Consider the following 24,879-nt stretch of genomic DNA (forward strand, 5'->3'; position numbering starts at 1 on the left):
TTAGACATAATATAAATGATTCAGATTTACAGCTTTTTAATTTTTATTTTTTAAAAAAATAGTTTAATGGATACCGAATATAAAATAAAGACATTTTTATTTGTGTGTGTCTTTTTTAATTTTTAGGTCATTTTATACTAAAATACCATATATTTGCATCATATGGATCATTTAAGTATCCAAAAAATATATATTATAAAATAAAATAATTAATCTTAAATTAACAAATTTAATAAAAAATAATTTTAAAAATAAATTTTGAGTATTCCAACAACCCGAAGATTGAAGAAATTTGGACCGAAATTGACTATTTGAATTTTCAAGGATGTAGTATATATTTGGGTTTGGATCTATTCGATTTGAGCTTATTCAGGCCAAGCCCTAAACCTATCTACTCTACCTAAATTTTTACCTCTAGTCATATGAGTTGGCTTGTGCTAGATTAACACAAACATACAATAGTTTTTTTTTTTTGAGTGCGCACGTGTTATTTTATATTTTTTTTAATGATTTGTTGGGTGAATGGTATCGTGTGTTTTGAAAAATCATGAAATCATAAGTTGAAACCTCCTTGACTCTGGTGACAATGGTATTTTTTATGGGTTAAAGTGTACTTTTATTATTGAATTATTTTTTTAAAAGCAACCCGTGTTCTAAATTATTTGTCATAATAATTTTATTTTTAAAATAATTAAAATATAATATATTTGTCCCTGTCATTAAATACTTTAATATTGACGATTAAAAATTATGTTTGTGACTTAAATTTGACCAAAAATACTGAGTAGACCATAATTAATGTACATTTTTGCTTCTGAATTATTCTCCAAAGAGCAAGTTATTAATTATTTGCATCATAACAATTTTTCCTCTAAAATGGTTAAAATGTAGTAAAAGTGTACATTAACTTAGATCACTTGGCATGACAAGGGCATTTTCAATCAAATTTAAGTCCTGGTCAGTATTTTTAACAGTCCATATTCAAGTATTTAATATCAAGGATAGATATGCTATATTTTAATTATTTTAAGAGTAAAATTACTATGATAAATAGTTTTAAAAAATGAATACTCATTGGAGAATGGTTCAAAGACCTTAACCCTTTCTTCATAAACCAATAACATTTTAGTTATCAAATCGAGAAATTTAATTGGGAAAATTACATTCAAGGGCTTGTGAAGAATGTTATTCGCAAATAAGAACCAAAAACAAGTGATCATTTGAGAAAAACAAGTTCATATTCTAATTTTAACAACAATCTATTTTTTGTTGATCATTGTCCATTAATAAGATTCTTCATAGGTCTTTGAATGCAATTTTTTCAATTTAATTTCAACTTAGATCCTTAGACCTACAAAGAAATTTGTAGATTCATCTTAGCCTTACATACAATTATTCCCAACCATGACTAATATTCTCCGAATATCTTATAATTTGAACTAAGATACCATATAAATAGAAAAGTAATTAACATTATTCTAAATTTCTATTATGTGGCTTCTGGAAGGGATCTTGATCCATGCTTATAATGACTTCCATCATTAATTGACTCTAAACCCTATAACCAGCTAACTCTTAAAATTAAAGATCAACCATGGCATTAAATTAATTAAATCAAGGTCTACAAAACACCTTTTAAAGAAAGGATTTCAAAAACCATCTAAAAAAGATTAATACTTAAAAATGCTTAAAATCAAAGTAAGAAAGATATGCAAGATCATGGAAAATAATAGAGTACTAAAAAAAGTTTCCAGTAAGGGCAACCGGGTATTTCAGCATAACTGCATTCGTTCGTCATGGCTAAGGAACATCTACCATGGCCAATATCACTTAACTCATCTGATACATCTAATTCACAATCTGTAGAGTCACGTGGTACAGAGACCACCTTGCCGTAGTCATAAGTCAAGTCTGTTGCAACCAACCTCAGGGTGACACATTGATCATGGAAAAGCATATATCCACTAATGCAGAAACCCTCTAACAAAACAAAAATTTAACAACATGCAAAATTAGACTTTAAATACACTTAATTTATTCCTTAAACTTCAAACTAAATTGATCTAAGCACCTACATATAGATAAATAAGACATTTATCTAATGGCAGTGGCTATAATTTGATTCAGTATCTAACAAGGATCCTGAAACACTTAGCACCAACCAAGTCTTAATCCAAAGACATCTATCAAGTATAACACCCTCAAATTTACAGACCGATTTTTCACAAATTATTAATTCAAGAAATCATTTTTTTTCTTTATTTTTTTTTCATTGAACCCTTATCATGGTAGAAAAATTTCTACCACGATACATCCAAGATAATATACCACAGGTCTTAAAATATCTAAAAAAAATAATTAGAACCATGAGGGACAGACATGATCCTCATAGCATGTTATTCAAATCAGATCATAAATCAAGAGGGACAGACATAATCCTCTTGGTCATATAAATACTTTTAATAAAAAGGATTAGAGTTTACATGCTTCACAAAGAAGATATGTCCTAAGTTGGCACAAGATACATTGTATAATCTAAAATAAGAGGCAACGTAAAAGATGGTGTCTCATACACCACAGTTACACCTCTGGTGCTTTCTCGGCCGGACTCGCTCCTGTAAAAATATTAACCACGGGGAATGAGACTTAAAAGTCCCAGTAACCAAAAATTAATATGTAATAATGCATGCGGATGTAACTAATCATGCGATTGCTAAGTGGGCACACAAAACATTTAACCGAACAATACTTTCAAACAAACCGAACAAGTATTTAATTTGCATGACTGCACCTTATATCCTCCTTTCGCCATGCTCGGACGCCAAATCACCCGGCCAAAGGTGAGTTGGACCAAGCGACACGCCACTCATTGGGTCCAATGAGGGCTTACCACGTGGTAATAATTAACCGAACAGAAATTCCCATTAACACCATACATTAAAATACCCTGACAAGTCATGCATCATTCAAATATCCAAACAGGAATATATCCGAACAATAATATCTCATCATGATAAACAAAAATAAATTTTTAACCCACTTGGCAATGATTTCAAACAGGTATATACAGTATTTATTTTCAATAATTCATAATTTTTCCAAACAACAAAACAACACATAACCATTCACAAACACACTCATCACAACACATTAATAATGGTTACCTTGTGTCTTGAATAACAAGTTCCCCTTCACAACTCCTTTTTCACCACTATCTTTGTCAATATAATCTACATAATTATTTCACAATACTATATATTAATTTTACATTAAAATAAATAACTCTAATTTAAAGAGTTAGAAAGTTTTAGATCTATAGTCCATATTAACACTAATTTAAGATTTATGCCTCATTTAACTTCTCAAATTCTTTTCTAAAATTCTCGTACCCTAATGAACTATTTTTTTTTATCCTCAATTCACTTCTAGTATCACAATTTCATCCTTCTATATTCTAAAAATTCATCCAAAAATAAATTAAAAATTTTAAAATTATCCTAAAGCCTCAAATCACCTTTCTATAACCTCAAAAATACCTATTCATACTTAAATAAATATTTAATAATCATAGGTTTATCCCTACGTCTCAGATTCCACATAAATTCAACCATATAGATCTAGATTTTAACTCAAAAATTCTTAAACATGAGTTTCAACCTTAAGAAAATATTCTATAATATTTTTTTATATCCCTAAGAATTTTAACCTATATTTTTAATCCATCATATCATCAGATTAACTATCCTATAGAAAAATCCTAATCAAAATATTTACTCTATCCTACAAAATAATCATATCACTAGAAAGCTAATATTATTTAGAAAATAACTACAAAATTAATTTTGTAATTAAATAAATTTTTAAATACTAATCCAAACAGGAAAGTTAGAACATACCTGAAGAAAAAGAAAATAATCCCCCCTTGCGAGAAAACGCCGAGCAACGTGAGAGGAAGAGAGAAAAATAATATAAAAATGGGATTGTAAGTCCCAAAATTATATTAAAAAAAACTATAGGTTTGAATTTAATTATTCAAACCTTTGGGCCAAAAGTTGCAATTTTCTCTAAATTGCATCTTAGCCTCTCATGCTTCCTAATGCACACACCCCCTCCTTTTTATACATGAAGGCACCTCTTCTCTTCCCTCATCTAACCAATGTGGGACTTAGAAACAACAACCTTCCACCCCCTTTTTTTTGTTCCTTCTACCTTCTCTCTTTTTTTTTTCAACACATACATAAAAAAAATTATTTATGTATTATATCTTAACTAAATATTGCTTATGTAGTTTTAAATTTAAATTTTTAAATTCATAATTAAATACCTAACCATAATATTATTTCTAAATAACCTCAAATAATATAAATTCCTATTATTATCATTTTTTTTTCTCAAAACCTAAATTCCACAATTTCTTTATTATATAAAAAATCAGGATGTTACATCAAGTGCCTCCTTTCACAAGCCATTAACTCTACCATTCCACAACATAAACTTCCCATGTACAAACATGCCATGATGTTAATCTATATGCCAAAATATAACATTCAATCACACCATACATTTTGCATGCCGAGCCTTTTCCCTAAAACATAAAGCCACCAAACTAAAATGCTCAATCAACAATTAAGGCTCACATGCAAATGACCTATAGTTAATAGGTTACAATTATCCTATATTGGCAAATATAAACTTCATTACATAAAATTAAGTATTGGAGATAATACAAATAGGGTATCTAGTGACTGGCCTCTAAAGCCTCCCTTTTGTCATTTGCCTTAGCTTCTCTTAAAAAGATATAAGTAATGGGAATGAGATTAAACAATCTCAATAATCAAGAAATCTAATCAAAGCATATTAAAGTGTGATAATCACAATCAAGTAAGCAAACAATAATACATAGGACACACTACTCATTAATCACAATTTATTTCAAAATTAAATGTCACATAATCGATGCAATTGCCTTATATTCCCCTTATATCTTTTGATTAAACCTATGGGCTATCAACTCATATAGGTTTAGTCCCTATAACTAGATTAACCACACTTTCCAATTGTAAGGGGTCACCATACCAAAAGCTCTCACACTCACTTTCAAACCATGAGTCTCCCTTACTCAAATTTTAAGGTGTTATAAGTGCTTAGCTCACAATGTCACCTTCAGGAACCGATGATACTAAATGACATGCTTGACCCATGCCACACCTATAGATTATTGACAATACTAAGCACATATAGAAATTAAATATGCCGACCATTATACATAAGCTTAATAGAGGTTACACCATGTAAATTTTACCAATATAGCCATCTATTACCCCTGTGAGTTTCCACCTATCATGATCATGTAAGTCCATTTGACATATACAAACACAAATTGATGCAAATCTCATTAATTCAACATTCATATTATCCTAGAACTTATATGCTTATCATAACTCATAAAATAGCAAAATCCATAATGATTCAACGCTTCATAATCACGGAATTAATACACAACCAATCCAAGCACAACAATTTCTAATTATATGATTATGTGATAATTATATATAATTAATCATCAAGTGCAGTTTATCATAAAAAGGCGTACTCCATCACTCATGTATCAAATTCATAGCTAAACAATTTCAGCATCATGCTCTTATTTGCTCATGCCAAAACATTAACACCATTAATACAACTTTTGCAAACACAATGATCTACTTAAATCAAATTTCCAATTGCCTTCGCTCTTGGGTTACCACCCTAAGAGTCTAATTTGAATTTTTTGATAGAGCTTCTTCGAATACTAGCTCGAAGCATAATTAGTCTACAACAATAATCCAAAACAACATTAATAATTGATTGTTATTAATTAACCCTTAACCATAATTAAGTCCTAAATCTCTTATTAAGCACGATTAAGTATAACTAAGCCCAAAACTCATTTCCATTAGCTTCTTTGACTTCCATTAATCTTAATAATCATTGTCAACTACCTTTATTTGCTTAAACTTAATTATTTAGCTTTAGAGTTAACTCTAAACCCCTCATTAATAGCATTTAAAGCTGCAACTATCAAGACCAAAAGATAGGATTATAGGACCATTAAATAGTATCCATAGACTCCATTTAAATTTAATAAAAGGTTGTTGCTTAGCCACAAGTTTGGATATTAACTCCTCAACCCAAAAATTACACAAAAAAAATGCACAAGTGGAGGTAGAAGAAGAAGAAAGGGGCCTTACCCAATAATTCATAAACTTCAAGACACTCCTAGGGACCTCCAAAATAAAACCCTAGCAAAGTTCTTTTTGCTCTTGTCCAAACTCTCAAAAATCATTTGTCTGGGATTTCATCTAGCAAATTTAGGATTTAAAATTTTGTCCCGTCCGCTAAGGCAAATTGCACCATCCGTAATAGCGGATAGCTTAAAATAAGCAGTACCACTAAAACCCTCTAGTCTGGGTCCAAAATAGCCCAAAACTCTCTTAAATCTTACTCTAGCCCTTCTAAAAGGTCCAATAGGCCCAAAGGGCCATCCAAGTTCTAATATTGACTCCTAATCACCTAATTAACTAATTAAATATCTTAGTTAATTAATTTAACTCTTGAATTAAAATTTAAGATGTTACACTACCCATTTCAAAAGATGAGAGGGTAAATCTTTAATTTTTTGTTTGGTATGTGTTCAATTACAAATATTTTTTTTATTAACTTGTAGATTAAAAACAGTGACATTTCAGTATTTTGAGCCATGATACAATGAAGCCTTATATTTTTTATGATTTAAAAAAACATTACACTTTTAGCAATGCAAAAGCAGAAGGGTCGTACTAAAATTTGATAGTCCCATCCTATCATGAGATAGGCTGCCTATCCCATTATAGGACCATCAAATTTACAAAGCTAAGAGTCGAAGAGAAAATAAGTAAACACATCATTCATTTGATTTGGAAAAACATAGCCCTCATTTGAACATATTAACCATTTTTCCCAACCATGAAACGTTTTAATTCCCAAAATAAACGCCCTCACTAAGCCACTTAAGACCGTAAGGAACAGTTAAAAATTACATAAATATATGTTCCACCGTGCATTAAATCTAGTGTTTATTTTATTTTAAATTTCATATTGTTCATCACTTAACGGACTAGTATCAGGTTGTAGCTTTTGTTTTTATAACTGTTAACTCTTCAAGTTTGCCCAAAAAGAGAGATTGCTTATGGTGATTCTCCTGAAGAATCGCCTTGGAAATTCAAGCGTTTGAAGAAACCATTTCTTCATCTTCAAAATTGGTAGAAAGAACGTTTGCTTCGACCACACTAACATAAGAAAGAAGAGGCCCTACCTGCTTAACAAGCTTGAGCTTAACAAGTGAACTACGCAAGCCACCAAATCCCAAATTCACCTTACGCTAAAAGACAACATACAAAACGAAAAAGAAACGGCAAAATGGTTGCTTTCACATGTTCCAGCATTCCAGCATTCTCAGAACAGGAGGCAGGAGCCAGAGAATGAACATAACGCTCTTTAATGTATTCAAAGTTGTACTTCCCTGTCATATATCCAACTGAATCGAAGGCTTGGCATTTGCTTGGCTTTTCCTTGAGCTCTCTCCTCCAGCCTTCTGATTCTTGCTGGTAGCCCACAAACAAAATCCTGAGCCTTCCTCCCCTCACCTGATAGTCCAGTTAGGTTCTCCACGTTCCACCTGCCTACCAGAAACTCAAGTATATCAGCATAGTCCTTGGCAGTGTAGACCCCAATCCGCTGCGCAACAGCAGAATAGTGCTCAAACAGGTTGTCATCCCGGCCATCATACATCAAGTGCGCTGGCATGGTTATTTTCTTCCTCATCATGTCAGCAAATGCCAATACTGTTCCATCAGGATCTATCTCAAATAGCTTTTCCACTATCTTCGTATAGGCAGTCTCGTGGCGCTTTTCATCTGATGCAATTGTACCACATATCTGAGCCAACTTAATATCACCATGCTCCTTAGCGAGCCTGGCGGTGTTTCCATGGGATATAAATGTTGCTCTCTCTTGAAATGAAGTGTAAATGAACCCAAGGTAGGGGCTATTCTCAGTCCGAGGATCCTATTCATGGACATCAATTGAAAAATAATAAAACTGAACAGAAATATGGAAAGTGCAGCAATTACAGAAATATACTCAGTGGATCATAAATTTAAAATTCAACTATAGTCTGAACTCTGAACCATATAATGGATTTTTTTAAAATGATCCTGTTGAGGTCCTTTTGACTGGGCCAGCCCAAGAAGTGAGGAAGATGTCCTCAAGCGAATACCTCATTTATGAACATGCAAGTATACGCGAATCTGCAAGCACATTAATATATCCAGATGCATGTGCATATGTATGCACGAGTTTCTTTGACATAGCACAGCTGCTTGATTCTCTAATAATAAAGAATTGACTAAAAGGGTCAAGGCGATAAGCCACCATATGTAACACATGATCTTACCATTCCAGATCCAATTAGGTATTGGATTGTCTTTTCAATTTGCCTCATGTCAACTCGTCCAGACAGGTAAAGATACTTGTTGAGAAGGTCACCATGTCTATTTTCTTCAGCAGTCCATGCCCTTGTCCAAACTGCCCAGGAAGTAAGGCTGGCTCCTGTTTCATCACGAACTCCATCCAAGGTATTAAGCATTGTCTGGTAAGTTGGCAGGGCTTCTTCTGTGACCATATCTCCTACCAGTACAACAAAATAATCATCGGGAATCTCCTTTGCTCTCTCTCTCAGTTCCTTTACTTGCTCATCAAAACCATCTGATGAAGGTTCTGGTAGAAAATCTTGTGGTTGCCAACATTTTTCCACAGGCTTAAGGTGAACCAGGATGTTCTCTTCTGCCCAAGCCTCCAAAGATTTGAATATCTCAATCTTCTGGGGTGGCATAGAATGGGTTACTTGGACATGCACTTCTCTGGGAGGCATGAAAGGCTTCTTGAGATTTTCAACCTCTCTACAAAATGAATTTAGATGATGTTTTATAACTATTATATGACGATGCCAGCAATGCACACATTAAATTTATCACATAAACTAGATTTCTCATACCAACAACATGAAGACCAGAATTCATTTACTCTAACTATAATATTTTTTTTTAAAGGAACAACGTTATATTATAAAAAAGGGCAGGTTTTGGGAAACTGTAACCTCCGCAGCAAGACACTTCATGTCTCTCTCAATAATTTACTGAAAGGCTCAACCAAAATCAACCACCATATGACATTTCATCCAATCCTGTTATCTACATACACAATTTACTAAAATATTGGGTATCCTAACCTCAATGTCCTTGCTAACCAATTCCAATACAATGAGAAAAATCCTCAAGGGAAAAAAATCTGCCAGCAAGCAGGGCAACTCCGAGGTCCAGTTGGTTTCAAAATTGAACATATAATTCCCTCAAGTGTTACCCACCAAGGGTCCATAAGGGATAAATAAGTATACAAAATTTCAATGTGTAAATGAGATATTATCAAATGCGTCTCAGCTACTCCTAATCCTCACCAACCGAAGAAAAGATAAACACCAAGACACGTATCAAAACTACTAATCACAAGAAAATAGAAAAATGAGCGACTTCGATCGAACCACCCCCAACCATCCAATTACCAACCAAAAGATTGAAAATGAAACTACGAAGAGGTTGAATGATACTCCGAGGTATCAGTCTAACAGTTCTACAGACCAAGGTTCCTTAAATGGAGATATCAATAATAGTAACCACTAAGGGGCCCCTGAGAATGAGTAGGCCTGTTATCAAAAGCACGTCAAACAAGGGTAAGGGGCAGAAACATGAAATATTTGGCAATGAAAAGAGGCTTAGATTCGATAGCTAAAAGGAAAGAAGATGTAGAAGAAATAAGAGAAGGAGAAGGCAGAAAAGAAAGTTCTAATTATTGAAAATAGAAAGGTGGAGAGATGCAAAAAGAAGATGCATGTATGAATGAGTAGAAAAAGAAGCGAAGGAGCAGAGACGAAATAGAAATAGGGGAAGAAGGAAAAGAGAAGAGATCGAAAGAGACGGAGAACTGACTTGGAACCAGAACGAAGGGTGGAGGCCATGATGAACCTGGGAGATCTGAGGGTTGCCATCTGAGGGAGGGCAAAGGAAGACATATTGAACTTGGGAGATCGGCAAGAGAGAGGGGTGGGTTTCAGAGCCATTCTTGCTGTCGTGCGATGATGCGATGTCTCCTCTCCGCCTTGCTTTCCTTTTCACTTGCCTTGCCTTGCCTTGCTCTTGTCACCCCCCCGCGCCACAGACAGCCTTAAATAGGCTATTCGTGTCCTCTTTCTGACTATCTTCTTCTGGGCTGGCCTAGCCCAAGATCTCCAGGCCCATATTCGCGTTCTCCACACAAAACAAATCGCTCTATTAATCTCTTGGTTAATTAATATGAGCGCCTCCTTTATGCCCAAATTGGAAACTCTGTTGTGCGACCAAAAATATTATGAGCAAAATATATAGATGTCTCTTGCATGTTATCTCAATCCCAGACATTCTTTTTTTTTTTTCTTTACGAAGTTTTTCTAGAATCAATAATAACAAAATATATGGCTCCATTTTATTGTTAAAATTTCACTTTCATCTATCTAATTGTTGGTTGATTATTAATTCATATATATTGGATCAAAATATTCTTTTTAAACATACATAGATATTATCTAACAATCATTCAAGCCACCGAAAAAAATTTAATGGATTTTTTACCCTTGTTATTCATATTTTAAATTTTTTAGTTATGCAAATGTATTTATTTAGTATTTTTTAAAAAAATAAATATATATAAGTTGGTTAAAATAATATTTCAAATACTTGTGAGAAAACTTAATAAATTAGGGATTTAGTGTAATAAGAGATAAATTAATCAATATATTTTAAGTTTATTTTTTTAAGGGTAAGACTTATGTACTTCATTTTATACACTTAATATACTTACATCCAATTAAATCATGACAATTGGATCTTAATGTGTTAATAAAATCAATTGCAAGAATTAATTATAGAATAAATAATTTATAAACAATTCATATGTCTTGATTTTATTGAAAATAAGCATATTAAGTATATAAGGCAAAATATATAAGTTTTTTGTCTTTTAAAATTTTAATACAATGTTAATTAGTTAAGAATTGAGCTAAAGTGTAAGTTTTAAAAAAAATCAATGATAAGTTAGGCCTAGTGTAAGGGATTAATCCCTCATATCGTAGCGAACCAAAATTAAAATTCTCATTAAAATATATGTTTACATTTAGTGATTAAGTGTATATTGAATATGATCATAAGAGAATACATGCGTATGATATAAAAAAATAAAGGTTTTACAAACAGATGGGAGGTCATTGCAATTTTAACAAAACAAAAAAGGATGTCAGTATATTTTACCAAAACTATTAATATGTAATTATGTATACATATTTTTGTTGTCATATTTTTTAGATTAAATTAAAACTAAATATATAATGTTGTGAATTAAAGTATAATTCGTTATATTTAAAAAAAAATTTGAAGAAAAAATCATAAAAGTCTGATACTACTAATGCCGACCAATTTTGATAAGATCGAATAATTAAGAGGGTCGGGATTCACAAATAGACGTAGACTCATGCAGGATCCAAATCAATGTTAGGTGCATCTGGTATGCAGCCGCTAGCAGCACGACCCGGATATTTGTTAAGTAAAATGACAAATAGAAATTTTGTAAGAAAATTAATGTAAATAAAAAATTTTAAATTATAAATTTCTGAAATTTTAATAGCAAATTTGCTGATACTTCTTTCTTTCTTTCTTTTTTTACTAGAAAATTTCCTGAGACTTAAATTGTAAAAGAATCTTGGTATTTTTCAAGAATTTTTATGTCATTCCCCCTATTTGCTATTTTGGTACAGCGAGAGCGGCGAGGCGATATGACAGCATTCCAAGTCAACTCCTACGCATCAGAACCTACCACTTGGCGAATCAAACCAGGAAAAAAACGTGGATCTGCGCGCTTATCTTTAATGGTAAAGCCGCATTTGATGATCTTTGAATAATCAAGAGGGTCGTGATTTTCTTTGTTTCCTAACATGCAGGGGTAAATGTATATGGGCCCTTTTCATGATCTTTTGCACGCATGTAAGTCGAGAAAAAGAAACAAGATTGTGTGTCACGGCCATCTTGTACGACGTTCGTGTGGTCAGAGCGGCAGTTTATGGGGTGAGTTTACGTCGGTGCGACCACCCATTAAAGCATATATGTTCCTCGGAGTCCTATTGTCCGAAGCCAATTAATTTTGAACGCTTCCACAACAACACGGGATTTCCAAGTGATACCAACAACCCATTCTGGCTCTCGGACATAGTACAATCATATGAATTCCACATACACTAAAGGCGTACCAAATTGAATTTTATGTGGTACCATTCAATAAAAACCAAATTCTATATATCACAACGACACCGTCATTTCCTATCATCTCTCTCTTTATTAGTTTACAAATGTATCCTTTTTCTCAAACTACCATCATACACTCAAATCATGATATAACTCATAAAAACGCCATGGACAATAGGCCAAAAGAATACACCACAAAATAAAAATCACGCAAATCTGTTAAACGGCTTCCTTCCGACCCCTGCGGGTAAAGACACCGTTGAATCCACACTCAAGTTTCCTAAAGATTGAAGTGACTGGTTCTTATCTAACATCCTTTGGGACCTAGGATCCTTGCTCGGGAACAAGGAACCTTTTGTCCATTTAAAGGATCCAATTCCTTGCGTAAGAGGAAATGAAAGTCGCCTCTTTGATTCAGAGTTAGGAGTCCCGGGAAAACTTTCTCTTGCATTACTACTAGCACGTACTTTGGCCTTGGCAGATAGAGTTGGAGCCATGTAGTTCGGTACTGAAAATGGTGGGCAGCTTGTGAGGCTATCATCATCCCTGAGTGGCACATCAAAAGGTGAATCAGTCCCCCCCACCCTTGCTCTCGAATACTTTGGCAAGCTCGAGCTGTTTGCTTGTGGGGTTCTAGCTGGTTTTGCGGACGACACTACAGCCGATTTACTGGATTTTGGTGTGGCTGTATCCATATTATCTAACGCATAGCGGTGCTGCTTATGGGTGCTTGAGGCAGGTTGTGGACTAGTCTTCTGTTCAGAATATGGTCTGGGAGGTGTAAGTTGAAAATTCTTCAAGACCTGGCCTCCTTGTGGATTTGCTGAGGGCAGCTGCCGTTCCAACCAGGTCCACCACCATGGAAATCCCCCGGATCGCATATCTGACCCCAGTGTGTGTGTTGATGTGGGAGTGGCTTTCCACAACTGTAGGCAAAGTCAACATAATCACCACACTCTGGAGATATCTTAAATCAATCAGGCCGTCCTACTTAACCTAGCAGATGTTTTTCTAATTAGTGTTCCAAGAACTTGCCTCGTTCTTCAAAGTGCACATGCCACATGACAGACAAAATTCAGGCAAAAATAAAACATAACAGACAATCCATATGAATCTTGTGACATATCTGGCAAGCCAAAATTTGCACATATAAAGTAATTTTACTGGTCTTGATGATGTTTGCACAATTAATTGCTTGTAAGGCCTCACTATATGGAAGTCAGTAGTGAGGCTGGTGGCATGAACTGAGTTAGATCACCAAAATCTTAGTTAGCTTTGATAAGGTAGAAAACCATGTTGGAAAGAAGATAAACCTAAGGTATTAAAAAATAGGTCGACCATTGGACCGACTAAGATGCCAATTCATGATTCAATGGTGGAACTATGGCTAAACCTGACCACATTAGTTGTCATAAAATTATTATATGTTAATTTACATACTTACTAGTTGCTACTTTAAATAAAAAGCATTAAAAAAAAAAGGTTAAAGTGAATTTTTACCACAAAAGTATTCCTGAATGAGCTATGGATACTTAAAGAAAATTATAGAGTAATGTAGGACATAATCTTTTAGAATTTTGGTTTAATGATGTCCATTTTTAAGGGTAATGTTAAGTCAATGTTGGATCCAAAAAAGTCTATTGACCTGCACTTGAATTAATGTTTAAAAAGAAATTGTGTTACATTTCTCCATAATTTTTTTAAGATGCCCATAGCTTCTCTAGGGATACTTCCAAGGCAAAAATGCAATTTAACCCTAAAAAGTGAAATAAAAATATATTAAAAATTGATTTCCAAAATAAAACAACAATAATTTAAAAAAAAAAAAGATAGAAAGAAAGTGTGTGAAGATAAGAAGAAAAAAATAAAATTTAAAAAGTTTATGTTTCATAATTTTAAGAATAAAAATGCAATAGTTATGAGATGTAAACTACAGTAATGTATATACTTATTTTATAATTTATAATTTTATAATATACACACGTATATCTCTTGACCATTTGCCCACTAGCACTCATTTCACAATGCTGATTAGGTATGTTATGAATAAATTGATTAAATTCATAACATAGAAACATTTTCAATTATTAAGAAAAATCAACCAATTTGAACCGATAGGACCACCAATTTTGACAACTTCATGACGGGTTTCACCAATACTTAACCAATTCTCTTTTGGGGTGAGCAACCCCTTTGTCCAAATTGGGACCAATAACCAGTTTTTTTGGTCTGGCTGGTGTGGTTCAGTCCTTTATACACTGGATAGACCACAACAATATCCTATTTAGTATTAATAATATAATATGTGCCTTTTTGTGTCTTTATTGACAACAAATAATAAAAGAAAAAGAAAGAAAAGCATAAAGAGTTGTTCTAAATTGACATTGGAGAATGAGTTGAAGAGCAGCACCTGATGGGAATATGCATATGCCATTGCTCTCTCTCTTTTGATGATTGCTTGTACCTTCCTCTGCAGCCTTGCCTCTATTTCATCTTTCGTCAGTAAGCTGTCATCCCAATCTTCATTGTTACCTGCTTCAGACTGAAACAAAATTCCAACTTATAAAAGATGATTTAGCTTCATTTGCATAAACATTAGGGAACTGGAAATACAAGCCTGTGCACATTAATAACAGGAGTATTTTAAGGAGAACACAACATCACTTTTCTAGAGCTTTATATACTAAATCTAAAACTAGCATGATAGACATCATAAGCAAGAGTACAGTGGTCTATGGTTGAATCAATCAAACTGTTAATAGATATGACTGCATAATCTCATAATTGTGCAGTATCAAGCCACTATGGTACCCCTACAAAGGAAGAGACATTTAGCTTTGAAGGGAATAAATTGAGTCTGCAAAGCTTTGCTTCTTGGCACAAGCAAGCTCCCGCCATGGATTAGTAATTAAACTATCTCTTAAAAACCAAATTTGATTACGGTATGCATGCTTGAAAAGATGCAACATCTAGTAAGAGCCCAACAATCAGCAATTTCAGAGCGTGCAGGTTGGAGTAGCATCAGTCTTATAAGTCAAGGAACTTCATTAACCAAGTCAGAGGGCTTACTCCATGGCCTAAAGTCAACTTGCCCAAGGTACTTGCCACTTCTTTATCATTCTTGTACTCAGCTTGATATCGTGCCTGGTTTTCCAACATCTGGATCCTCCGGGATTGAATCTGAGATTGAACCCGAACCAACAACTGCATGTATTTCATGGCATTCATGGTTTGCCTCTTCACATTCTGTCCTCTTACCACTCCTTGAAGCCTCACCAGACCCTTCAGAGCTCTAAAACTCCTCCTAGCCTGTACAACAGCTATTAAATCACATGAGTTGGGTCCCTTGTGTTATATCAATGCAGAGCAAGTAAAATCATCAATACAAAATATAAAATTGATAGCAAATAGCACTATTTACAAGTTGTGAAGAATGCGACTAATTTCTTAGATTCTATGCAATACACAGAAAAAACATGTTTGTATAATACTCCCTCTAGTCTATTTATATGGCCATTTTAAGTAAATTATACAAATTAAGAAAAGCAGTACAAATTAGCTAATGTTCTTGGTTTTATCAAAAATTGTCATGGCATTCCAAAATTATCCTTGTCTTTAACCTATATTGCAAAGTCAAATATGCTTCTTCCAAGTTAAAGAGAGTAAGTTATAAACATGAAAGGCATAGCTGGAAATAATTAATTAATGCATCTTAGATTTTGTGAAAGGTCTTATAAAAAACTTCTAAATAGGACCATAAAAAACTTCTAGATGGGGCCTTATAAATAGGACCAAATATAGTATAAAATTATTCCCCAATATTTACAAGCCACAAAAATGTGACTTGTTCCTTATAATTGTTAATGAGGCATCTTTCTTGAAAAATTGTGACTCAATTTATTTCAGCTCCAAATTAAGATATCACCATATATTTTCTCAAAATTAATTAACACAATATTCAAAGCCTACTCACACCCACAAATTCCCAGGTTGCCAGAAATAACAGGCCACCTTAGTTTTCACCACAAAACTTGCAAATGAAGTGCACTTATAATCCATTCTTTAAATGCTAGGGTGTGCTTTTACATGGAGAAGAATGATCTACATTATTCTACTATAATTTCAAGAATTTACAGTTACTGAAGAATGAACTGTATGGGTACTTAATAGCATGAGAACTTACCATATAACCTCTATATGCAGCCTGGATCTTAGTTGCTGAGGCATGGTGGTTCCTTAGCGTTGGTTCTGGTCTATGATGATGAACGATCCTCCTAGGAGATGCTGCTCTCGGAGAAGCAACCTTTGGAGAAGGAGCCCTTGGAGAAGCAGTCTTTGGTGAAGGAGCCCTAGGAGAAGCAGCTCTGAGAGGCACAAAAGGCGGTGTTTTGGGCAGCTCAGGAGGTGTGTGAGGCCTGAAAGTTAGTAATTGTTGCTCTCTTTCAAAATCCCCAAAGATTTTTTCAATGCTGCTAGGCTCCCTGAAGAGGGGAATGAATGAATTTGTCTCTCCATGCCTTAGTTTTCCAAGACCTTTCTTCTTTTCTTTTGTGGTTTTCTTTTCAGAATCCTGCCATCATTATTCAAACTGGTGAGATAAATACATGTTTTAATCGACATAGTGGAAACTCATGCTGCCAACCAAATACATGGCAACTTATGAAGATTATACATGCGTATCCTCATCCACACTTTTGCTTCCTGCTTTGAGAGAAAGGGCAGAGAGACTTAAAACTAATTCATCAATTGGTGTAACATTAAAATGATCAAGCAAACTGATGCGTGAGAATTGTCATTTTATTTTGTTGTTGTTGTTGTTGTTGTTGTTGTTGTTGTTATCTTGTATGTGGTTTAGTTATGTTGCTGTTTTAGGATGTCATCTATTATGTACTCCCTCCAATCCTAATTATAAAGCAAAGTTTTCAAACCCTATTGGTTCTAAATATAGGGCAAAGGTGAAGTAGTTAATTTTTTCCAATACTGCCCCTCCTTAATTGCACCAAGTTGTAATTCCTAGACACAATATATTGTGGTCATTAATTTTAATGAAGGGCAAAATTGGAAAGTCAAACATTTTTTTACAAGTTTAAAGATATCAACAACCATTCCTTAAGAACTGTGAAGTTAGTTAACTTTGTCCTATAATTAAGATCAGAGAGAGTATATGCTTTGTGTTGCAAGTTTTGTGCTGATTAGAATGTTTGTAGGATACTGAGTTGGGTTAAAGGAGCGTATCAGGTTGTACATGAGTCAGATAGTGAAGGTTCCACTCTGTAGCAAAGGAACAAACTGTGACAGTAATCATTTGAAGTCCTTAATTCCTATTGGGACCTTTAGGGCTGTTTTGTATTCAGACTAGAACACTACAGAAGTTGGTTTTGGCCTTTGCATCACAACACAAACTCATAGATGAGTCAGCAAAATTTCATATGATCCTTTTTCCGGTTATAAAAACACCGATATGAAAGAAATTCGCAAGGTTCAGAATGATGAAAAATTTGCCCAGTTAAAATGTATCTCAGGTGGTTGGGTGGATGGGATTTGGAATAAAAGATGGCAAGTCTAATTATCCTCTTGCACGAAAAGATTAAAAGATGATGAAAATTTCCCAATATTGCTATAGGTCTGTCCATTAATGGTACTAACTACTAAGTCCAGAATTACTAAACTTGTTACATGTCTGAAGCACCCAATTCCAGCTTTCAACGCTTTTTCCCTTTTAAGGGGGATGCCAAATAAATAAAGAACGAGCAATTGAACATTTTCTTGTAAAACTAAGGTCGGAGAACACTTACATTGACTACCTTTTCCTTGGAATGGTGACTGAAAACTCTCTTGATAGCGGAAAACCAACTTCCCTTCTTTCCCATGTCAGGGGCATTACTGTTTCTTCCTGCCAAAGATGATGAAGATAAAATCCTACCTCATGAATTCGTGTATATCATGCGTATAGTTACTGCCCAAATTAATGACTTCTCAGCAAGCTTCGTATATCAGATATGCTTGGCCATAAACAAATATTCCATTCTTACATTTCAGGTCCGAACAAAAAAAATTCTTGCACTTACACTTCTAGTACACATAAATCTTTCATAACAACGCAGAGATGTATAACCATAAAAAATAAAGATGGGCTATAATTCGAGGAAAGAATACAAACGCGCTCTTGGGTGATTCAAACAAAATCAAGCAACTATAACATGTAAGAGCCACATTATTGTTCTGCTTGATCTAAACTAGGAATCGCTAAAAACAATTAAGCTCACCAAGCGATCACAAGCAAGGACGTAGCATCTCCATATCAGGCCGCTGATCGCCACGAACGGCAAACAATGAAATCAAAATGGAAAATCCATCATTCAACTTGGAAAATAAGCCGCTTTATGCAAAAGGAAGAAGAAGAAGAAGAAGAAGAAACCAGAATAAACATTCATAAATTAAATACTAGCTGGGATTAACAAAGTTAGCTCTTGAGGATACACAGTAAGGAGCTGAGAGGGTTTATTAGAGACGAAATTAAGAGGAGGTAGAAAGGTAGAATCATGAAATCAAAAGCCCAAAAAAAAGAAAGAATTTTCGGTTTTACATGGGAAATTCTAGTTGATCTAAGAAAGCTTTGTATTTTGCAAAGCAGAGAAGAAACAGCGAGTTATAAAAGCGCAGGAGAGGAAGTGAATTGAGTAGTTGTCTGATAGTTTAAAAAAAGACAAGAATAGTGACAAGGAAACATAATCTAGCAGCTCAGACGAGGGATCCCGAGGATGAGAGGGAAGGGAAAGTTTAGATTTGCAAGGAACATAATTAGAATAATCCTCGAGAGAAAAAGAAGAGAGAGAGGGCCGGCGGGGGGGGGGGATACCTTAGGGAAGGTGTGAAGCGTTGCAATGCGAGAAGTGGAAAACGTGGAAATGAAGGCGGGAGGTAGAGCAGAGAGAAAACGTCTGGTGGTGATGGATGGGAAGCGGAATTTTTCAGCCGGCGTCTGCTTTCCAGCACCACATGATTGAGGGTCGTCGGGTGGATGGACTATGGGAATATTAATATGGGAATCGGTTTCCCTTGCTCGGATGAAATTACTTTTCCTGCTGCCACCTTTTACCTTTTGTAGTTTGCATTTATAATTTTCTTTCTTTTTGGTTTCATAATCATCATGAGGCACCGAGAAAGCGAGGTTGCCCACTTCCTCACTCAATGTTCCCAACTTCAACTAACTTTGCTTCAACGGGAAGACTATTTCTCCGCACACTGTTATGTTGTTGTTGACGCTCGGGTTTGGTAGTCTCTCCTCCCTAATCTTTTTTTCTTCCTTATTCATTAGATTATTATCACTGCCCTTCTTGTTGTTATTATTATTATTCTTGTTGCTGCCGCTGGCTCACCCACTTCTGATCCCATAATCTGATCAGCATCACAAAAATCTCCACTTTTCCACCACCACTCACGCTCCTTCCAAAGCCCGTAAAACTCACGGAAGACTGGCTTGGAATTTGTCATCCTGAATTAATTTTAATTATGGTCTCACAAGTACACGGTGCTGTTGAGTCAAATTCAGAGACCGCAGGTCCCGAACTCGTTGAGAGAGAGAATGAAATCCCAAAGCAGCGCGTCCGTGTGGACAATGTTTGCACCCCGCATTCACCAATCAGAATTGCCTTGCCTATAAGACTAGTTCATACTGGTTTTCGAAGATTACTGTAATGATAATAATGGAACCCTTGAATCCATCATAATGAATTGAACAAGTCAGATGTTGAATAACACGAGAGCAAGCGTGGCAGGGACTCGCTAGAAAGTGCAGTGGGGGAGGGTTTACAGTACGTGCAGCATTTGTTGGAAAGGAGAGTGTTGGCGAAGCGTGCATGGGTGAAATGGGGATGGGGTTTGAAAGGGCCTAATGGGCCAAATAACTGTTGGGCCGCATTTGAATATGACATTGCTCAACAGTACTGAATCTAGGCTTGCTTGTGCACGATGATACCTCCCACTCTTGCCACGTGAGTCCTCAAGACTGAGATCAAGAAACCATGGCTTGGGCGTGAGCATTTGAATTACGGGGGAATTTATAAGATTCCTTGAACGAGGTGTTATTTTCCCCGCCGTGTCGTAGCTTGTGCGTTTAATTTAATGTTTCCACCTCTCCAAATGCTGTCATCAGAAGCATGTTTTTTTGGTAGGTGATCCAACATTATCGTTCAACCACATCACATGCTTTCTCGTCAATTCGGGTGCTCCTTCATTTCCATCCCCTCCCATTCCTATATCTTTTAACTTCTAGTTATGTACAAACAAAGATGCGCCTCCTTATTAATTTAAAGTTTCAACTGACGCCATTCTAAAGCCTCTTTAATATCTATGAATAAAGACGGCCAGGTTCTTTTAGGTTCCTTCCAACTACTCATAACTCCATTTTTCATTTGATGCGTCAAAACATGACATAGCCGATCCAAATCACTATTGTTTACCCGTCTATGACTCTTGACTGATTTTCATAAATGATAAATGACTTGCTTGGGCAATGATTGATCATCGGACTTCCACATGCCATTCTAATGGGTTGCACTGGGAGCAAGTGTAAATGTGTAATGAAAAACAACTAAGGGATTAATATATTGATTCAGAAAGCGTGCTTTTTACATCATCCTGCCAGTTTAATCACTTACTTAACTTTAGATTCGAGCTTAATGGAGTTACATCAAACAGAACTACCAATTGAATTTGAAACCATTCCGAGAAAGAAAGCTGAAAGAATATATCATACGTGTATCGCTTAGCTTAAAAAATGTGAACAGGATGGCCGACAGAGATCCATAAGACTATAATTGGGCCGGGATGTGTGACAGAGCAAATGCGTCACGAGAGCCTGGTTAGCGCCGATTGAACAACCTAACAAGGCCTCCAAATACAAATTAAATAAGCATTGCCCTTGATCGACTGGGTCTTACTGTCAAGTTTGAGTGTCTTGTAAGCAAAACACGAGGAGGAGGAGGAGGAGTGAGTTGGGAAGATTTGTTCTTGATCAAGGGCGCCCCCATCATAAACTCTTTTTTTGTTTAAAAAAAATGCTTAAATTTGGGTGAGGGAAAAGCGTGCATAGAGATGAAATTTAAAATGAAGGGGATGAGAGAAAAATGAATTAGGTTTGGTGATTGTGATGACTAATGAGGCTCAGCCAAAACCATTCTGCACAGGGGACTAGGGCCGAGCTTGTGTCTCCTCACCATACTCCTTCGAATAACATCCATTTGATTTCTTCTCCTGATTTGCATCATGGCTTCTTCTTCAATCACAAACCTCCTCATGAGGACATCATCAGTCAATGATTTCCCCCTGAAAACTCTTCTCCCCTCCGTGCTGAGCCTGGCACTGGCAAGTATTCCTTCTTGGGCATGACAGGAGCTGGCGCTAGACTGTAATGGTTTCGCTCTGGGGAAACTGTTGCTCCTCCTGGGAGGAACCTCCGCTCGGAAGACTTTATTGTAGGAAGAGATGGGCGCGCAGAGGCATACCCTTGTGAAGGAAGTGGCCACCTTGAGAGACGTGCATTTTCTTAGCTGCTGCTTGTTCTTATTGGAGTTGGAACTTGATCTGGGCACTTGGCCCTCGTTTCCGCTGGGAATTTCCGTGGCCACCGACTTGGAAATCGATTTCCACAGGCTCCCCATTCCTATTGCTCTCTGGTACCATGGCTTCCTGCAATCCAAAACAAGTTTATGCCTGTGCAATGCTTGACCTGTTTCATTTTTGGCAACCTACTCCTTACCCATCTTAATCTTATTCTCCAACGTTTTCTCCTTTTCCAACCCATTTTATCATACATAAATACTTTCTTCAAAAACAGAACATTCAGTATGACTGTTACAGTCCAAGTCCCACAACAATGAGCCTAGTTCAAGGAAAGGGAACTTACGAGAGCCTGAGGAATTATATTGTTTCTGAATCACTCAAAGTAAGCCCTGTCCCTTTCCAAGGCTGAATTGTTGATGTTCGGTATCGATACTTAATGATTGTAAATATTCTCGTGATGATCACAATCGCGGCTTATATAAAAACAATAAACGGCACAGCGATCCTACATTTCGAACAATGTGTGTCCAAAATATTTTATGTGGATGCGTGGTTGTTCCGTGAAAGATAAATAGAGACAGAGCATACCTTGCGTTAGATTCGTGGTTCTTGGGATCTTGCATGAACAGAGACAGATGCAAGTACGAGAAGGGTGGAGAAAGAAAGGAAAGGAGTTTCATCTGGGTTTCACGCACAATCGAAGAGCCTTCTTCTCCAACTTGTGATCCTGAGGTGGGTTTGGCAATGTACTTCTTTTCTTTTGCCCCCATTCTTTATTGTAACCCTCCTTCTTTTGCTTTGGCCGCATGATTCCTTCTGATTTAGAGAGAGAAAGACAGGGATTCGAAATTTCAAAGGCAAAGTGGAAAAAAAAAAAAAAAAAAAGCCACTACCATACTGCTTTTAAAGTAATTACCTGGGTGCCCCAAGCCCCATGCCTTTATTGAATTCATTACTTACAGGAGCATGGAAAAGCATGAGGAGCTAGCCCAAATATCTATGATTGCCAGCAAGAGCAGGTCACACAGGACATTAATTGGCTTGAGACATGCTCGGCCTGCCTTTATGATATAAATAGCATAAGCACCCAAACTACCACTCTGCTCTTTGAAGTTTTAACTCTGCTTGCCAACACTAACAAATTCGTGACTGTATGTCTCAATTGGCTCATACACTGTCAAATGACTTTAAGCTAGTTTTGGGGTGGTTTTTGTGTGTCTTTAGATTAACTGGTCTTGTTTCTTGCTGTTTTGTTTTTGCTTTGTACGGTGCCTCCGTGAATGAATTTTCCTGTTCCTATTCAGAAAAAACAAAAGAAAGAAAGAAAAGGAAAGAAAGAAATCGTGTCTTACTTTCACATGGATGTCACTATTTGAACAACGCTCTTGTGCACAAGGAATGATTTAATTCGCTTCCAATTAATATGAACCCGTGCTGTGCAATTATTTTGCAAGCTCCACCACCTTTTTCTGCATATCATTACCCCAGGCCGTCTCAGACAACCAAAAGTGGACCTTTTCTTTTCTCTTTTTTAAGGCAAAAAAAAAATCCCAAATGAAGGTATTGTTTATCTTTCATTCATATGCGATTATAACCTTTTACATGCAGTAGTTTCTTATGATATCAGTTTAATATTGATCGCTGAGGGTGCCTTCGTTGATAACTCAGTTTTTCTTTCCTCATTTGTTGCTGCCCGTGAAGTTTGTGGGATTAATTTTCTGTCGTGCATAAAAAACTTGATTAAAGCTTTTCCAGTAGGACTTATTCAAGTACTGACACAAGCAGGGTTATGATTAATTAAAATCCTTAATTGGTTTCACTCATCCCTAAACCAATCCTTTTTTTCCCCAAATGGATGGCAGGGACAGTCAAAAGAATATTTTTAGAGTCATCGTCTTTTTGCTTTTTGTACATTGTAGACCATAGAAATTATTCTAGTCACTTTGGATAGGAACGAAGAGCTTCCATTCCAAAGCATAACGAAATAGATGGTGCTTGCTACAATGGCATGGCGGCTGCAAATTCGCTTACTTCACGGAATTTAAGGCAAAGCGACCTATCGGAGGACTTCGACGAAAATGAGTGTGCGACCTCATGGCGGTCGAATACCAGTTATCTGTGCGAGCCATGAGAACACGAGAGATCGGTAAATACTTTTCTCATTTTATGCATAAGTCACTTCCAAAAACAAAATTAATAATAATCTTTTTTGTTAGTTATTTTACATAAAAAGAAAAATATTTAATTATTTTTTCAATTCTATTTTTTCACAATTTTCTGTGAGTAAAATAAATGGTTGCATATGATAAAACATGTTTTTAAAAATGATACATTCAATAAAGATAAATTTAAAAAAAAATCAAACAAAATAATAATTTAACTACATGCTCCTTAATTTTGATAAGATAGTTGGAAATAATTTATAATATATACTCCCTCTATTTTTAAATATAAGCAAAAACTTTCATATGATTTCTTGTTTTTTACAAGCAAACAAAACAATTTTCAAGAAGCATTTATAATATCTTTCCTTATTTATCATTTATTAAATAATAATATTGTTAAATTAGAAAAAAATGAAAGACTAATTATAAGGATATCTTAATCTAAATTTTTTAATTTCATACCTAATTATTAAGATTAACCAACTTTTTTAAATTATATGAATACATGAATTCTTTAAAATTATTTATATTTAAAAAGGGAGGAATTACATCACAAAATATACAGCACGCAGCTATAAAGTCTAATTTCAAAAGTTTGTTTTCTGTCTTTCAATGAAGCATAACATTGATTAATGTTAAGACGAGCTTCCGGAGAATATTGTGGGAACAGATTCATTGACAGCTAGATCTGCCACTATCATAGAAAGTGATACGATGATGATGATGATGCGCGCTTGTCAAATTACACA

The 24,879-nt window shown here is 35.3% G+C and overlaps 3 protein-coding genes and 1 long non-coding RNA gene across 6 annotated transcripts; all 4 read right to left on the reverse strand.

Moving 5' to 3' along the window:
• Positions 1-2,355: 2,355 nt before the first annotated feature.
• LOC129312533 (uncharacterized) lies at positions 2,356-4,190 on the reverse strand. The gene is made up of 3 exons (XR_008593608.1): positions 3,897-4,190; positions 3,165-3,230; positions 2,356-2,615 (listed from the first exon to the last, which is right to left on the reverse strand). It is a non-coding gene; the product is annotated as an uncharacterized LOC129312533 (long non-coding RNA).
• A 3,123-nt stretch (positions 4,191-7,313) lies between these two features.
• LOC129313704 (stearoyl-[acyl-carrier-protein] 9-desaturase, chloroplastic) lies at positions 7,314-10,279 on the reverse strand. Its single transcript, XM_054957020.1, has 3 exons — positions 10,062-10,279; positions 8,474-8,978; positions 7,314-8,085 (listed from the first exon to the last, which is right to left on the reverse strand). Exons 1-3 carry the CDS (start codon positions 10,190-10,192, stop codon positions 7,525-7,527), a joined length of 1,197 nt encoding a protein of 398 aa, XP_054812995.1. The 5' UTR covers positions 10,193-10,279; the 3' UTR covers positions 7,314-7,524.
• Positions 10,280-12,403: 2,124 nt separating this feature from the next.
• Positions 12,404-19,490, reverse strand: LOC129312580 (protein IQ-DOMAIN 14-like). 3 transcript variants are annotated; one of them, XM_054955241.1, is made up of 7 exons: positions 19,261-19,490; positions 18,668-18,710; positions 18,197-18,294; positions 16,585-16,971; positions 15,471-15,710; positions 14,812-14,943; positions 12,404-13,327 (listed from the first exon to the last, which is right to left on the reverse strand). In XM_054955241.1, exons 3-7 carry the CDS (start codon positions 18,269-18,271, stop codon positions 12,608-12,610), a joined length of 1,554 nt encoding a protein of 517 aa, XP_054811216.1. In that variant the 5' UTR covers positions 18,272-18,294; positions 18,668-18,710; positions 19,261-19,490; the 3' UTR covers positions 12,404-12,607. The 3 variants fall into 3 exon arrangements, with proteins under 3 accessions (XP_054811216.1, XP_054811217.1, XP_054811218.1); XM_054955242.1 differs by having other exon boundaries at positions 18,668-18,724; XM_054955243.1 differs by lacking the exon at positions 18,668-18,710.
• Positions 19,491-21,135: 1,645 nt separating this feature from the next.
• LOC129312581 (uncharacterized) lies at positions 21,136-23,006 on the reverse strand. Its single transcript, XM_054955245.1, has 3 exons — positions 22,882-23,006; positions 22,554-22,781; positions 21,136-22,091 (listed from the first exon to the last, which is right to left on the reverse strand). Exons 2-3 carry the CDS (start codon positions 22,733-22,735, stop codon positions 21,557-21,559), a joined length of 717 nt encoding a protein of 238 aa, XP_054811220.1. The 5' UTR covers positions 22,736-22,781; positions 22,882-23,006; the 3' UTR covers positions 21,136-21,556.
• Between the last annotated feature and the right edge of the window lie 1,873 nt (positions 23,007-24,879).

The sequence above is a fragment of the Prosopis cineraria genome, unplaced genomic scaffold (assembly GCF_029017545.1).
Source record: "Prosopis cineraria cultivar Desert tree isolate PC_DT_omini unplaced genomic scaffold, ASM2901754v1 PC6, whole genome shotgun sequence".
NCBI classification, from domain to species: domain Eukaryota; kingdom Viridiplantae; phylum Streptophyta; class Magnoliopsida; order Fabales; family Fabaceae; genus Prosopis; species Prosopis cineraria.

Bases quoted from the DNA above. Each gene is read 5' to 3' on its own strand.
- LOC129313704 (XM_054957020.1), bottom strand. From the start codon at position 10,192: ATGGCTCTGAAACCCACCCCTCTCTCTTGCCGATCTCCCAAGTTCAAT. The intron at 8,979-10,061 runs GTCAGTTCTCCG...TTCATTTTGTAG, and splicing joins ACCCTTCGTTCTGGTTCCAA to AGAGGTTGAAAATCTCAAGA. The intron at 8,086-8,473 runs GTAAGATCATGT...GTCCATGAATAG, and splicing joins ACCTAATTGGATCTGGAATG to GATCCTCGGACTGAGAATAG.
- LOC129312580 (XM_054955243.1), bottom strand. From the start codon at position 18,271: ATGGGAAAGAAGGGAAGTTGGTTTTCCGCTATCAAGAGAGTTTTCAGT. The intron at 16,972-18,196 runs GTAAGTGTTCTC...TAATGATGGCAG, and splicing joins CCAAGGAAAAGGTAGTCAAT to GATTCTGAAAAGAAAACCAC. The intron at 15,711-16,584 runs GTAAGTTCTCAT...GCTGTTGTACAG, and splicing joins CTGCATATAGAGGTTATATG to GCTAGGAGGAGTTTTAGAGC.
- LOC129312581 (XM_054955245.1), bottom strand. From the start codon at position 22,735: ATGGGGGCAAAAGAAAAGAAGTACATTGCCAAACCCACCTCAGGATCA. The intron at 22,092-22,553 runs GTATGCTCTGTC...TTTGGATTGCAG, and splicing joins AACCACGAATCTAACGCAAG to GAAGCCATGGTACCAGAGAG.